At 35.2% G+C, this 13,817-nt stretch overlaps 2 protein-coding genes across 2 annotated transcripts; one reads left to right on the top strand and one right to left on the bottom strand.

Annotated features, from left to right (window-relative positions):
- Nucleotide 1: 1 nt before the first annotated feature.
- LOC117321866 (low-density lipoprotein receptor-related protein 6-like) lies at nt 2-13,221 on the bottom strand. Its single transcript, XM_033876466.1, has 3 exons — nt 13,112-13,221; nt 309-738; nt 2-71 (listed from the first exon to the last, which is right to left on the bottom strand). The coding sequence occupies exons 1-3, from the start codon at nt 13,197-13,199 to the stop codon at nt 2-4; spliced, it is 588 nt and encodes a 195-aa protein (XP_033732357.1). The 5' UTR covers nt 13,200-13,221.
- On the top strand, nt 4,626-5,693 carry LOC117321867. The gene is made up of 2 exons (XM_033876467.1): nt 4,626-4,873; nt 5,291-5,693. The coding sequence occupies exons 1-2, from the start codon at nt 4,731-4,733 to the stop codon at nt 5,550-5,552; spliced, it is 405 nt and encodes a 134-aa protein (XP_033732358.1). The 5' UTR covers nt 4,626-4,730; the 3' UTR covers nt 5,553-5,693.
- Nucleotides 13,222-13,817: the final 596 nt, after the last annotated feature.

Below are 13,817 nucleotides of genomic sequence, written 5' to 3'. Positions count from 1 at the left end.
GTCATGTTCCATCCATTAACGCTCGTTCTATGCGGTAACCAGATGTTGGTATATCAAACCAAAATATATATCTGAAATAAAAAAAAATTATCAAACTATATCCTGGAAGGAATAATTCATTTTATGTAAAGTATTAAGGAAAAAGACCATGGTTAAAAAAAGTAGTGTATCATAACCTAACATTATAAGCATCAAAATAAAATATTAACATCCCTAACCTAGAAAAAAGTCCTGTTTTGTTGTTTAAAAGTCTTAAAAGGGAAGGACAACCTCAGATAAAAAAAACTAACTGTTTTGACAGATCTTACCCTGCTTTAGAATCCATCGCCAAAGCTCTCGGCTTTTCTATATCGTCCTGGATTATGACCCTGTACATGCTCCGGTCCGTAGTATCAACAGGCTGAACCGCGATCCAGTTAAAGAAGCCGTCTGTCCAGTATATGTTTTCACTGACCCAATCATATGCTATCGAGGTGAATACTGAGCTTGAAATCCCACAATGAATATTTGCAATAATTCCAGAACGAAAACCATATATACACCGAGAAGTGAAATCAAAAATGTAGATAGATCCATCAGCTACATTAGCGTCCATACTGTTGATTTCAATATCAGTCAATCTAACTCTGGTGAAATTATATGGTGACGTTTTCGTGACGCTGCTACCATCTCCCATGTAGAAATATATTCCACCGTAATTAAAGGTATCTTTGTCAACAGAAACGAGGATTGCCGAGTCTACAAAATATATAAAATATTCATATATATGCTTATTTGTACTCTAATCATATATATCAATAGTCATATAGGAACCGCAAGGTCGCTAAGGATAATATCCGAAGAAATCCTCATAAAATAACTCCTTGTACCTTAAAAATAAGTAACGCTAAGTAGTTATCACAAAATATGTTATCTTAGTCAGTGATGTCGGAGTGGTATTAGTTGAGAGAAAGTAGGACAAGGGATATCGGACGACTCGTCGCGACTTACTTATGAGGTAAATGCTACTTCATGGTATTTGAACATATATGTTTTTATTATTATTTATTTATTAATTTTTTTTTCATATTTTTTTTTTATATATTTATTTATTTGTTTTTTTTTTATTTTTTTTTTTAATTTTTTTGTTTTTGTTTTTATTGTATTTAAAAAAATTAATTTCATTTATTCTATAAGTTCCAAAAGTTATGTTAACGTAAATTAACACATTTGTTTGTTTGGTTTGAAGCGCGCAAGGAGTCTTAGTTGGGAGGAAATCGTGGAACCCAGCCTATTTGGTCTGGCTTGTGACTCCCCCGACCAACCTCATTAATTAATATCAAACATTTGGTAAGCTAATAAGCAGATAATATCACAATCTGATTGAAATCAGATGTTACATGGCTTCGTTTACTTCGAATTATGCCTGAAAACTTCAAGGTGCTCCGATCAGCGTCACGTTCATGTGAACACCTCGACAATGAATGTTCATTATATATAAGCTAATCAGAGATAAGCCTTTCAAAGCCTTTGGTTGCATTTTGGTAAGCAACAAAAGATGCCACATAGATGGCAGGTTTAAATGTACATGTAGCGATAGGTAAATTTCAGTTTTCTTTCATAAAACGTTTAAACTGACGTTGGCCCATCTGCAAAGTATAAACAAATTACAAAATCTGCGAGATCCTGGGCGTCTCTATCACCGCTATATTGTTTTGCATCGGTGAGCTCTGTTCCATTTCTCTCGGATCTTACCATGACTAAGCGTACCGTGATGAGGAATATCGAAGGGCTAGACAGATTTTGCCAGCGGCAATGTGATTGGTTAATCGAAAGGTCACCTGAACGTGACCTTGATAGGAGCACCTTCAGATGTTCAGGCGAAGTTCCATGTTGACTCTTGTCGAACAAAGCTTCCCATAAAATAACTTCCATGGAATACACAGGGGTCGTGCCAACTTATAACCCGTGATTATTTCTTTTGGAAGTTAACTACAAGAATATCATTAAAATTGACGAAGAAAACTTATTTTTATTAGAATGCAGTATATGTAAAAATCTAGTGTCATAGATCTTATTGAATTATCTAAATATTTCTGGTAAGGGGGATATGCATCTTGATAGGACGTCTAAATGTTGTGCTTCAATACGCAAGTTCCCTTGAATATGAATATAGTAAATGGGGCCAAATATGTGAAAATCATGAAGGATTTTCTTTGATTCAAAGATAATTTGTAGGGGAAAATATGAAAATATTTTAAATGTTTATGTGGGTATCTACGGTAAAAATATGTAGACATGTTATAGAATAGAAAAATATATTTCAACAATATAACTAGTACACCTCTGCCTTAAACGAAGTTGTTAAATAGAAAATAATCATTTGCGAATTCAGTCATGAATTGCTAATCAGATTCATTTACTGCAAATGACGACGGGGAAATCATACTTCAGGTTAATAGACATTTCCCATTTTGCCTGACACTGAGTACGGACACCGACACCGACACGGACTTCGGATTGCGAGGGACATCTCGAAACATACATTTCAATAAACCACAAACTACTTCATTATATCTCAGTTTTATTCTGTGTATCCAAACAATCGAACACTTCGAACAGCCATGGCAGCACAAATGTCCACAATAGATGATATGTACCATCGAGGATGACGCCAGAGTGTACCAATAGAGCGATAAATCTTCATCTGGCGTATAGCGTGCTCTACTTTCACACGGTGCGTGGACATGATTTCGTTGAGTTTTAAATATTTTCTACGGAGGCGCGGTAGTGCTGCGCGCAATTGATTGGTCCGGAAAGGTGTCATGATGGGATGCGTATTGGGGAAAATTTTATCACCTAAAATTAAACACTCGTTGGGGAAATCCAACTCCACATTTTCACCAATATGGGGAATAAGTGTCAAAATTTGGGCATCATTCTGATGGCCAAGAAAGCCACTCCTAACGAATCTTAATATACCTACATTGTCAACTATAACCATTGTATGTATACAATGGTAATGCCGATGACCACTGTAATACATAGCCTGTGGTTCGATACTTGGCCGGTATATTCTATGGGAAGTTTCGTCTATAGCGCCGACAGCGTCCGGTAGGTCGGACCAGTTCCCGCGCATGTCCAACCATTCCTGGGGCGTCGGCCACACAATGGTATCCGCATAGATATCCCACATTATTGTTCTAATTGCATTCAGTTCTCTAGATACAGTGGACGAAGAAATTTCAAATAACAGAGATAGAAAATGCACGGATGGATATGATCGTAACCATATTAAAAACATAAGAAGTCGATTTCGTGGTGACAGGCAGTGTACGTGGTTTGCTTCCCTTCGAAATCCCGGTGATACATCCCTCATCATATCCATCATAGATTCGGGGGTTTCGCCTGTTACTTCAAAAAATTCGATACGGTGTTGAGAAAATAATGAAAATACATCCTGGCCCAGCCATACATTTTGTACCGTCCCGAAAAGTCGATGTCTCAAACCCAAGTTGACTGTATTCGGTATCTGTGTGATAATTATCAGCAGAGCTGCCAAAACATTGAGAAATTCTTGTACATCAGGTGGACGGACACTAAGGATTAACATCAAGGCTCGAGCATGTGCTGGATCCATGTTCTGGGGAAATATGGATACGTAAACATTTTTAATTTCAAAACGACAAAAACCAATCGTCAGAAATCTTAAACTTTTTTGGGGGGGACGGACAGTCCCTTCATTTGTATCAATAAGAATTCCAATTACCTAAGGATGGTTTACACTAAATTTGGTAAAGTGGTTAAATTCTAATCGGTGGTTTTGAAACAGAAGTAAACCGTTGACGGACGGACTCTGGACGCACAATTTTGCATAATGTACCTTGATCTTTCGGGCCCGCTGAGCCACCGTACTACACCGAAGCCAATTTGTACTGTTACCTGTTCGCGCATTCACCTGTTGACCTGTTTACTATTTACACGTGCTGTCCATAAATTGAGAACAACATGAGTTCGACACAAGGTATGTTTTTATCAAATACAAAAAAAAAGTTATATAAATGTATCCACTACTAATGACGAAATGATGTTTTTGTTTAAAAATATACTACAATAATGTAATACGTTACCTGAGCAGAGGCGTGTCTTGTGAAATCAAAGGTCTTACAACACGTGTATACACAGACTAGTACGTGTATTACTTGTTTGCTTTCACGGAATTTGTGGACACGAGTGTGAACGTATTACGGTTATTTGACAAATAAATAATTGCCAATTAAAATTCACTATTTTCGTCAATATACAGTCAAACCGGCTATACGTTATAAAAGTTGTATAGAATACACTTGCATTGTCTATAAAGGACATACTCGTCATTCCATGCGATTTACTACACAGGCAATATTGCCTCACGTGAATTCCACATGAAAAGTTTAACGTGAAAAACATTTTACGTGAAATTCACGCGAAGAAAAAATTGCTGTGTATATAGTCATCCTGTGTATACAGGACACCTCCGTATAAGGGACAATTTCGCTCTCGCTTTGGGTGTTCTTTATAGACAGGTTTTTGATTTGAGAAGTTTTTCGGAAAATTTATTTTAATAACCCTTTCCGTATTGTAATATTTCAGGTAAAAGTATTCTTGAAAAAAGAAAAACTCAGAATGTCCCGATAGGCAGACAAGAGATTCTCCTGTTGACAAGAGCTTATCAAGTACACCCTTCATCATGGGGCGAGATTATTGAAGAAATGCAGGGAAATTTGAATTTACTGCCAGAAACTGCCAGAGCATTGTACAACAATAGTACAATAAGACAGTTAAGGGAAAGATTGTCGGCAAAACTGTCGAAACTTATGAAACATGGGGACAGTATTGAGGACATTGAAATCAGGTATATATATCAGCAATAATTTGATCCTATTTCTCATAAACCATTTGGTTTGAAATATATGTTACCGGTCCGTCATAATAACACTAAGCCGTCGTTTGGTGCCCATTCAGAATCTCAACCTTGATATTTAAAAAAAAATGTCTGGCATTTTTTTTAAACTGCTATAACAAGAATTGTTCACGAACGGTCGATGGACCAATGACGAAAGGCGATTTGAAATTGTATTGTATACAATGTACATTTTATAATACTTAACCATATGTAAGACGAATCGTTGACTCAACATGTCATCAAGTGTTGATGAAGACTATTATTAATCTAAATTGAACAAAAATAAAACAAGTGAATATGTATATATGTGTGAATTAAGTCGAAGAGTTTGTGAAAATATTTTTTTTTTTTTCATATTTCAAATAGGCAGGAAGTAGACCGCGTAAGGAAACTAGAGACCAAGAACACCTCCAGACCAACCATTGGGACTACGAGACCTTCTGTGCTAGAGGCTGGTCCATCGAAACCAGTAAGGACGCAGAAGAGAAAGGCAGTTGCGATGGCCCTGTCGTCTTCTTCGGATGAGGATATACTGCCGCCAATTGTGCAGAAACCAAAAAAAACAAAAATGTCAAAAGAAAAAATAATCATTATCAGAATTGTTGAAGGAAAATCAGAGAGCGTATAATAAATTCATCACGAAAAAAATACCTAAACTACTTAAAGTGTTTGGTGTATCAGACACTGATAGTGATTCGGAATAAATTTGTTGGAAATGAAATAAAACGCTTGTTGTTTATTTAAAAAAAATATCCACGTGGACATAACCTGAAAAAAAAGAAAGAAAAGAAAATCACAAAATTAAAAGCATGTAGCTAAAAATCGTCAAATATCATCCACAATGGTACTTAATGATAAATTACATGCATTCCATACTAATGCACAGGGGCTTGTGTCATATACGCATTAGATATATATGAATGTATATTATGTAGAAGACGAGTTCACAGTTACAAACAGATTGAGTATATGAACACACAGCTACTGTGCTAACATGCATATACATCATGTTTGCGACATCAAAACATATTCATAACGTAATATGCTAGATTTTGTTTGATTTACATTTCGAGATGCCCCCCAAATTACGAAGTCGGTGTCGGTGTCGGTGTCCGTACTCGGTGTCAGGCAAAATGGGAAATGTCTAATAAGACTAGACATGCCAACCCTGTCTTACGTATGGTATTATCATAACAAAACACGGTGTTCATGTTATCTCAATACAAATCTACGATATACATAAAGTATACCCAGTTATTATGGTTGCTTCATGCATCGCTTCTTTGCAGGCATTTAAATAAACCTGTGTATATACGATACTCGGATATTTCTACTATACAAATGTTTTTACGATGTACTTGTAATGAATAATTATTTTTGAGGAACAATAAATATACGATGACATGGAGATTACACTAGTAGTGTCTAAGTGTGATGAACTTAGATAGTACTTCTAGGGGCTACAGCTTAATTTATATGCACCTTTTTACTTATAATGTATGTAAACTATCATTTGAAAGGTATGCAAATTTTACCAATGAAAAAATGGCAGAGGGGTCGTGATTGCTTATCAAAAAGCAAAATATATGTGACTAATAGAAATCTCGTTTTCTTTTTCTTCTCTCTTTTTTCATTTTGTAGAACAATTAGGATTCCCTATATTATTATTCTTACAGATGATCAATTTCATCTAGTATAATTTCTTAATGCAAGAGGCACGATTTGATTGGTAATCATCAACTTAAAAATCTTTGCCCAGTCTGCTTTCCCATACAATTATCTTTTGCGTGTCTTTTGTTGTTGATATCGGGTTTTTGTGTTCGTGTCTGTTACAATAGTGGCTATACAAATTCATGTCACGTGTTCCGGAAGTATAAGCGTCTTCTGATTCATTGACGATATCCACCATGTCAAATTTAGTAAATCTCAGGAAATATCGACCAAGCAAAATAATAACCGAGCAGAGCCTCGTAATAGACAACAAAAAATATCCACACTCTGGTCAGACAACCATGAATATAATTCATCGAGTCAGACAACAATAATTTCAATCCTCTTGTTGGATATTTCTCTACTTCACTCTCAAGGTAGAAGAAGATTATTTAAATCATAAGGCATTTCAATAGATATCAAGCAGGCCAGACTTTAAAGAAATAGATTTAGTCATTGCTCTTATGAAACCGGTCTGCATTTCTCGAAACCATGAGGTGCATTTCCTTTAACATTTTAAATCGTTCACAAAAAACTTTATACTGCTGAGAAAAATAGATGACATGACAATACTGCTATTATGATCGGAATACAATGTCTAAATTTGGCTCTGGTTTCATCTGGAACGAAGACAATATTTGTAACTATAGTTTTTTATGTTGTCGTCATTATATACATGTATTTCAAATCGTATGTTTAGATATGACAGCATTCAAAGTCATTCGACAATATACATCATAACATATTAAAGTTTGTTCTGTCTAAACCGTACTCAATTGGGACAATTTGGCAGGTTTGAAAGGAGTTATAGAGAGTCTGCGTATGTATTATTACATGTACAATATAATTATAATATCACAAAAATATTTATTTGTATCTGTGAAACGGGTATAACAAACTTTAATATTTTGAATTAAACAGGGCTATTACATTCGTTATCACAGCCTTATATTATCAACTGAGACAGATCAATTCACAGTTTTAATCTGCGGTATTTGCTGGAAAAGGTCTTTGGTCATGTTTTGAATATAACTCGCCTTCATCCTACCATCGAGTTATCTGTCATCTATTTTCAATAAAACAAAATGAGGTAAATACCAAATCTTTTGTATTTCGATTTTATCTATGAACTCACTAATATCGCGCACACGTCTATGTAGCTCCTTTTATTTTCATTTTCCGTTTCGACATCTTACTTCTTATCAGTGTCCATAAACTGCCGGACAATATTAAGAACTCTCAGTTTTGAGTTGATCTTCTATATCGGTAGCGATGGAGTAATTAATTGACAATACTGATGTCCATCTTGTTTTAGCGTGTATCATTGTTATCCATTTGTTCATTTTCATATTCTCTGAACTGGACAGTTTACGGGAATAAACAATTGCCATGGTCATTGTAGGGCCCTCGATAGAAAGTCGCAGTTGCATACTTTTTAAAGCAGTTTGTATTTGTATCTGAAATAATTACTACATTGTAATTTTAATTAACGGGACGGCATCCTTTCTTATACTTGAACTGAATTCGGGTGTTTGGCTGTGTTGTTTATCTTTTTTATACAAAGATCTCGATTGGACAAAGTCAGGTTTAGACGTACTCCATTGTAGATGATACATGTAGACAGCCACGTATAACATGCCTCATAAATCCGGCCAACAAGAGTTATTCATGTTAGTTGAAACAACTTGTTTCGCAGTTGTTAGAAAATAGACAGGTTTTTATAAACAAAATTGAAAGCTTTTACACTTCTATTCAGCTTCAGTTCATCCATTTATATAATGAAAACAATTAGCCCATTCACGTTCCGTAAAGCGTAGTAAGGGTATGCTGTTACTGGTCATTTATTAAATGACACTTACACATACGGTATCTATTTTAAATAGAATATACAGAAGATGAACATATATACATTTTTGTATAGCTGTAGTTAGAGTAGGAAGTACGCAAAGTAAACAATACGCAAAACGTATCTATCGTTCAGTATGCATTATATACATGTAGAATAGTGCAAAATGATAGGTATGATTTCAAATTCTGGGATGATTTGCTGTTACAGAGGATTGTTAACAGATGACGCAGTGATGTGTAAATTTGTGTATCCCGTCACACAGGTCCTTTGTTAGCATATGTATATATATACGCTTTATACTATATATACATTTGTGTGTTATCATATGCAGCAATGACTGGATGAATAACCGGTTTCAGTATGGATTTACTTAACCTGATTAGACCCGTGTACGTTCGCTGTTCCGTCTTAAACGCAAACGCTACGGAAATGCTACGGTAATGCTACGGAAGTGCTACGGAAATGGTACGGTAATGCTACGGAAATGGTACGGAAATGGTACGGTAATGCTACGGAAGTGCTACGGTAATGCTACGGTAATGCTACGGAAATGCTACGGTTGACGCTCACAAATAATCGACCGTTTCTGAATAAATTATCTGGTTCTTATAAAAAGCGGATCCTAGACGAAGCGAACTCGTAGAAACGACAGTGAAAGGTGTCTGATGGAGTGAATGTTGTATCGGGAAGTGGAAGAACGTTTTATCAAACTGTACTACTATAGAAAACCTCAGTTTGCATGAATTTGTACAACTTTTAGAAACCGGAAATATTAAGGTAATAATTTATTATTCTCGGCAACAAAAGACGATAGTATTTAATTTTAAAATAAAATCACTCTCTTCACTAGCGCTGCGGTCGCGTATGTGTTGTCTCTGTGTGTCCGAACTTTATCGTTTTGTTTTTATGTATTTACCTATATTTTCACTGCATTTATTCACCGCATTTGTACTGATAAACCCTAAGGTTTAAGTAATAAACTAATTGAATTGTAAAACTTGTATCAAAGTGTTAATTTAGGTACAGGTAAACAGATCAAGAATTCTGAACACAGATTGACCAGGCTATGAATAGACCCGCCTAGGGCTAATTGTAAAAAGGAGAAACTGACCAGGTGTGGTTATGACTTACACACCTGAGCCCGGTGACTCCTAATCAAGTGTATATCCATGGCCATCAGGTGAAGTTGATGGTGGTGGGGAGGGGGGATTAGTACCCATGGCAACAAGTAAGGGGGACAATTAAGTCAAGTACATGTACATGCCTGGCAAGTCTATATATAACAATCACTGGTAATATTAATGGTGTGTAAGCATTGACGATTTGTTTAAAAGTCTGATGTCGGATCAGAGGAAATTCTGGCTGCATGGGGAGGGATAAAAACTAAAAACTAAACATCAATAATTATATACTTAAGACTATACAATGTACATGTGCAATCAGATACGTGTATATCACCAGAGACATATATATGTCTCTGATATCACACGTCTGCAATGGAGCAGACTCTGTATGTTTACGTGATAATGGATAACACTCTGAAAATATTTATTAATGGACTACAACTACATTTGAGTGACAATCAGTTAACCTTTGCACCCTAGGAGAAGTGAGGAGTGCACGAGATTTAAGGTACTGAAGTAAACGTATAATTAGTGCACAATAGTTTTTTTTAAAACTTATTATCACAAAGGACATAACCCGGTAATACTTTGATTCAATATATAAAGACTTCAACAGTGTAGAGTGAAGGATCTACTTTTGAAATTAATTTTGATGCTGTTTGCGATCATTTTAATTATTTACATGCTTCTATTACAATACATCAGTTTGTGTCAGAGGCCTAATAATGGCTGACTCAGGTGTACATATTTTGTCAGACAAAATATTAATATTTTAATTGAATGTTAATTTACTAAAGTTTCTTTTACATTGTTATTCTCAACTTGAAAGGCTTTTTACAGTACAAGTCATCTATATGATATTATACATTGTATGTTCTGTCGACAGATCTTGAGACATGTACATGTCCAGACCACATGTACATTACATTGAAGCCAAACATCTATGAAAGGCCTGTTGCCAATGGCCAACTGGGCGCAATATGCAACCCCACAGCCTTGAGGACATGCATCCTATCACACTTTACCTGTAAGATGCCGATCAGTCTAGCTCTTTTATGTCTGGCACGTGGTATACCTGGCCAGGTGACCTGTCCCCAATTAACCCCCCGGGGTCCAATTATGGCTTATTCTCACTTACAGAAATTTACCTGTATTACCTGGCCAACATGTCAAATTTTACACCTGAGTGAGTTTAAACTATAGCAGTAGCCTGTTCTTACTTTCATGAAAGAAAATATGAAAATGTCAAGTTGAATATGACTTATACAATAATGATTCAAATGAATTTATAGAGGCTACTTATAACAAATCTTAGATATTCACAGTAAAAATCGAAATTTATTAAGTTTACATATATCATGAAACCATCACCATCTCAAGAGTTTAAATTACAAATGTATGCTTTTTATAATAGAAGTATTAACAAGTGTCTTGTATGACTGTTATTTAAAACTGTGTATATGTGTGAGGGTGTGTGTGTTATTTTTTTTTTTTTTTTTTTTTTTTTACAAAATAACAATTTTAGAAAAGACACCAAAGCAAATATTTTTTGTGCATACCAATAATTATAAAATTCTATCAAACTAGCAGCGGATGTGTTTCTTAATGAAGTAAAGCAACGTTGCCACGATGTTTTTGCTATTCCAACTTTGACGATGATGTTAGTGTGATGATACAAAAAATATCTGTATAATATCAGTCCTTAAACTACGCGATTCAAATTATTCACCCTCTCTTTTACATCTTTTACGTGTTTTAAATCCAAATTAAACGATCATAGTCTATATTACATGTTTTGTACACAATTCAACTTACCTAGTCTGGTATGTAGGCATTAATACATATATTTTTATTCAAATCTTTACATAGCCTGCTTGATCGAACTTGTACAGGATAATTTAACTTTTTAGTTCCACATCTTTTTTTGACTAGGTCGAGTAGCTCAACCCTGCTTTATCCCTGTAAATTCTGGATTATTGTAAGAAATTGTAATGTTCTTAAAAGAGTCCTAATTGATTAAAACTACGTTTGTCATATTCCTGACAGTTTTTTAACGTCTCACTTGAGAGATTTATGTCGGACGAAGATTTGTTTTCAGAATTAAGTCTCTTTTTTACTGTTCATAACAAGACTAACTTGATTATCTGGATGATTTCTATTTGGGACATCAGTTCTATTTCACATGTGTATGCACTTTATATACCGTATCTGCTCTTACTTTGTAATTAATTTACTCTTGTTATACTTTATCAGATACATACATATAAATCACATATGATCCGAAGATATAGATTTGAATTTCCTGTCGTAGTTTTACCGAGAGAAATATATATCACATTTATACGGTCTCTGATTTTATCATGTGTTATCAATTTTGTGATTAGACCTTTGGGTTTTAAAACTGAAATAAATAATGAATAACTCCGTAGATCACGATGACATTCTCATTAATGTTGGAAGCCAAGTTTTATGAAGCAGTCTATAGCCTTACCTGTAGGTCATAATTATCTCTTATTGTTCTACCTTTCACACCTAGTATCACTTGGTCCACAGAATACCGTACCTTTAGTTGACCAGTGTACAACATGCTGTGTTGTTTGTATCATCGCTGACAATTAAGTCTAACTACCCTAGTTTACCTGTGTGATACTGTCTGGACCATTTGTACCCTATACATGTAGCCTGACCAGTGCATATTACATGTACACGAAACTGTTTTAAAGGTTTGACTATAGCACAGTAAAGGAAATATTGTTTATTTGACACGATCTTCATCTTCGTTTCCATCGTAATGCGTCGACTACTATACTAGGATCCGCCATTTTTTTTATCACACTAAGATCGATGGAAAATGTGACTTGACTTGTTTTTTGTGAGAGCGTTATTTTTTCTAAACAAAGATACAGAAAGATGTATAACCATATATATTTAATTCTCACCTCCTTATTTGCTGTCGCTACTATGCTTTAGTGACGTTCGGTAAGTATATTTAACTAAATTTCGTTTCGATAAAAAATACACTCCGCAAAATGTTCTACCGAACGGTTATGAGACGGTCAGCGAGTGAAAATAGGTAAACGCAAATGCTACGGTAATGCTACGGTAAGTGGACGCAAACGCTACGGAAATGCTACGGAAATGGTACGGTAATGCTACGGAAGTGCTACGGAAACGCTACGCTTAAATCGGAACTGCGAACGTACACGGGTCTGTAGCCTAACAGGCGCTTTCCAGTAGACCACATTACAAAATCATTTCTCGTACATAACTTATCCTAACATCACATCAATAACAACAAACAAAAACAGCTAGATTCAGAAAGACAAGCATGAAGGATACCCTGAATTATCGGTTCTCATAAGAAAACATGCACCAAGGATAAATGTCCATGTATATTGATTGTGTGTTGAAGTGGTTCGCCAATACAACGGTAAACTAGCATTCCACTTCCTTAATACCTTTCATATTTATGGTCAAAAACAAAAACAAAAATAAAGTCCCTACCTTCACCAACAGAAAATGGTAACCTGTTCCAGACTGAAAGTATCCAAATAAGGAACACAGCAGCTTGACGACCCATAACTAACGCCATATTTCATAAGACTTAGTACAGAATTAGCACAGATCTACGCGGAAGTTTAAAACATGTAACCACGTGACATCGCATTAACTTCAATATCATCTGTCGTCATAAGTTTACAAAACATATGTATACTACGTCCTGTATATTTTACAATAAAGATATATATTGTCTAGTATAAAGGGTAGTGAGAATGTAATGTCCCGAGTGAGTGTTCTTATATAGGGACACGATAAAGGACTTGGCACGGATTTCCTACCCGATGTTCATATTTATATATTAAGATATATGTGTGTACATTATCAAAAAAGAAGTAACTCTCTGAAAGATAAAAACCAAACAAGGATTCCTAAAATAGTATTTTGGTGTATCAAGGTCCTCGTGAATCCCAATCTGTAATCTATCAACCTTTCCAACAAGTGTTCATCATTTCTTTAATTTTGTTGTTGTCAAGCATATCATTGCAATGGGCAAAACTACCAAAATTCTCATCCTCCTCTGCTAAAACACAAGTGTCCACGTTGCAAGCTACATGTGGTAAGGATAATATCCATTATAAACTAAATCACATGGGGGTTAACACTAATTACTTACATTGGTAAGTTCAGGTAGGAAAGCATGCAGTAAGTC

Source organism: Pecten maximus, chromosome 2 (genome assembly GCF_902652985.1).
Source record: "Pecten maximus chromosome 2, xPecMax1.1, whole genome shotgun sequence".
Taxonomy (NCBI): domain Eukaryota; kingdom Metazoa; phylum Mollusca; class Bivalvia; order Pectinida; family Pectinidae; genus Pecten; species Pecten maximus.
Note: the sequence above shows the minus strand (reverse complement) of the source record. Positions and strands in the feature narration are given on the sequence as shown.

Coding starts and splice junctions, on each gene's coding strand:
- LOC117321867 (XM_033876467.1), top strand. CDS start 4,731: ATGCAGGGAAATTTGAATTTACTGCCAGAAACTGCCAGAGCATTGTAC. Junction 4,874..5,290: donor ATTGAGGACATTGAAATCAG/GTATATATATCA, acceptor TATTTCAAATAG/GCAGGAAGTAGACCGCGTAA.
- LOC117321866 (XM_033876466.1), bottom strand. CDS start 13,199: ATGGCGTTAGTTATGGGTCGTCAAGCTGCTGTGTTCCTTATTTGGATA. Junction 739..13,111: donor ACCATTTTCTGTTGGTGAAG/GTAGGGACTTTA, acceptor TATATTTTGTAG/ACTCGGCAATCCTCGTTTCT. Junction 72..308: donor GCGATGGATTCTAAAGCAGG/GTAAGATCTGTC, acceptor TTTTTATTTCAG/ATATATATTTTGGTTTGATA.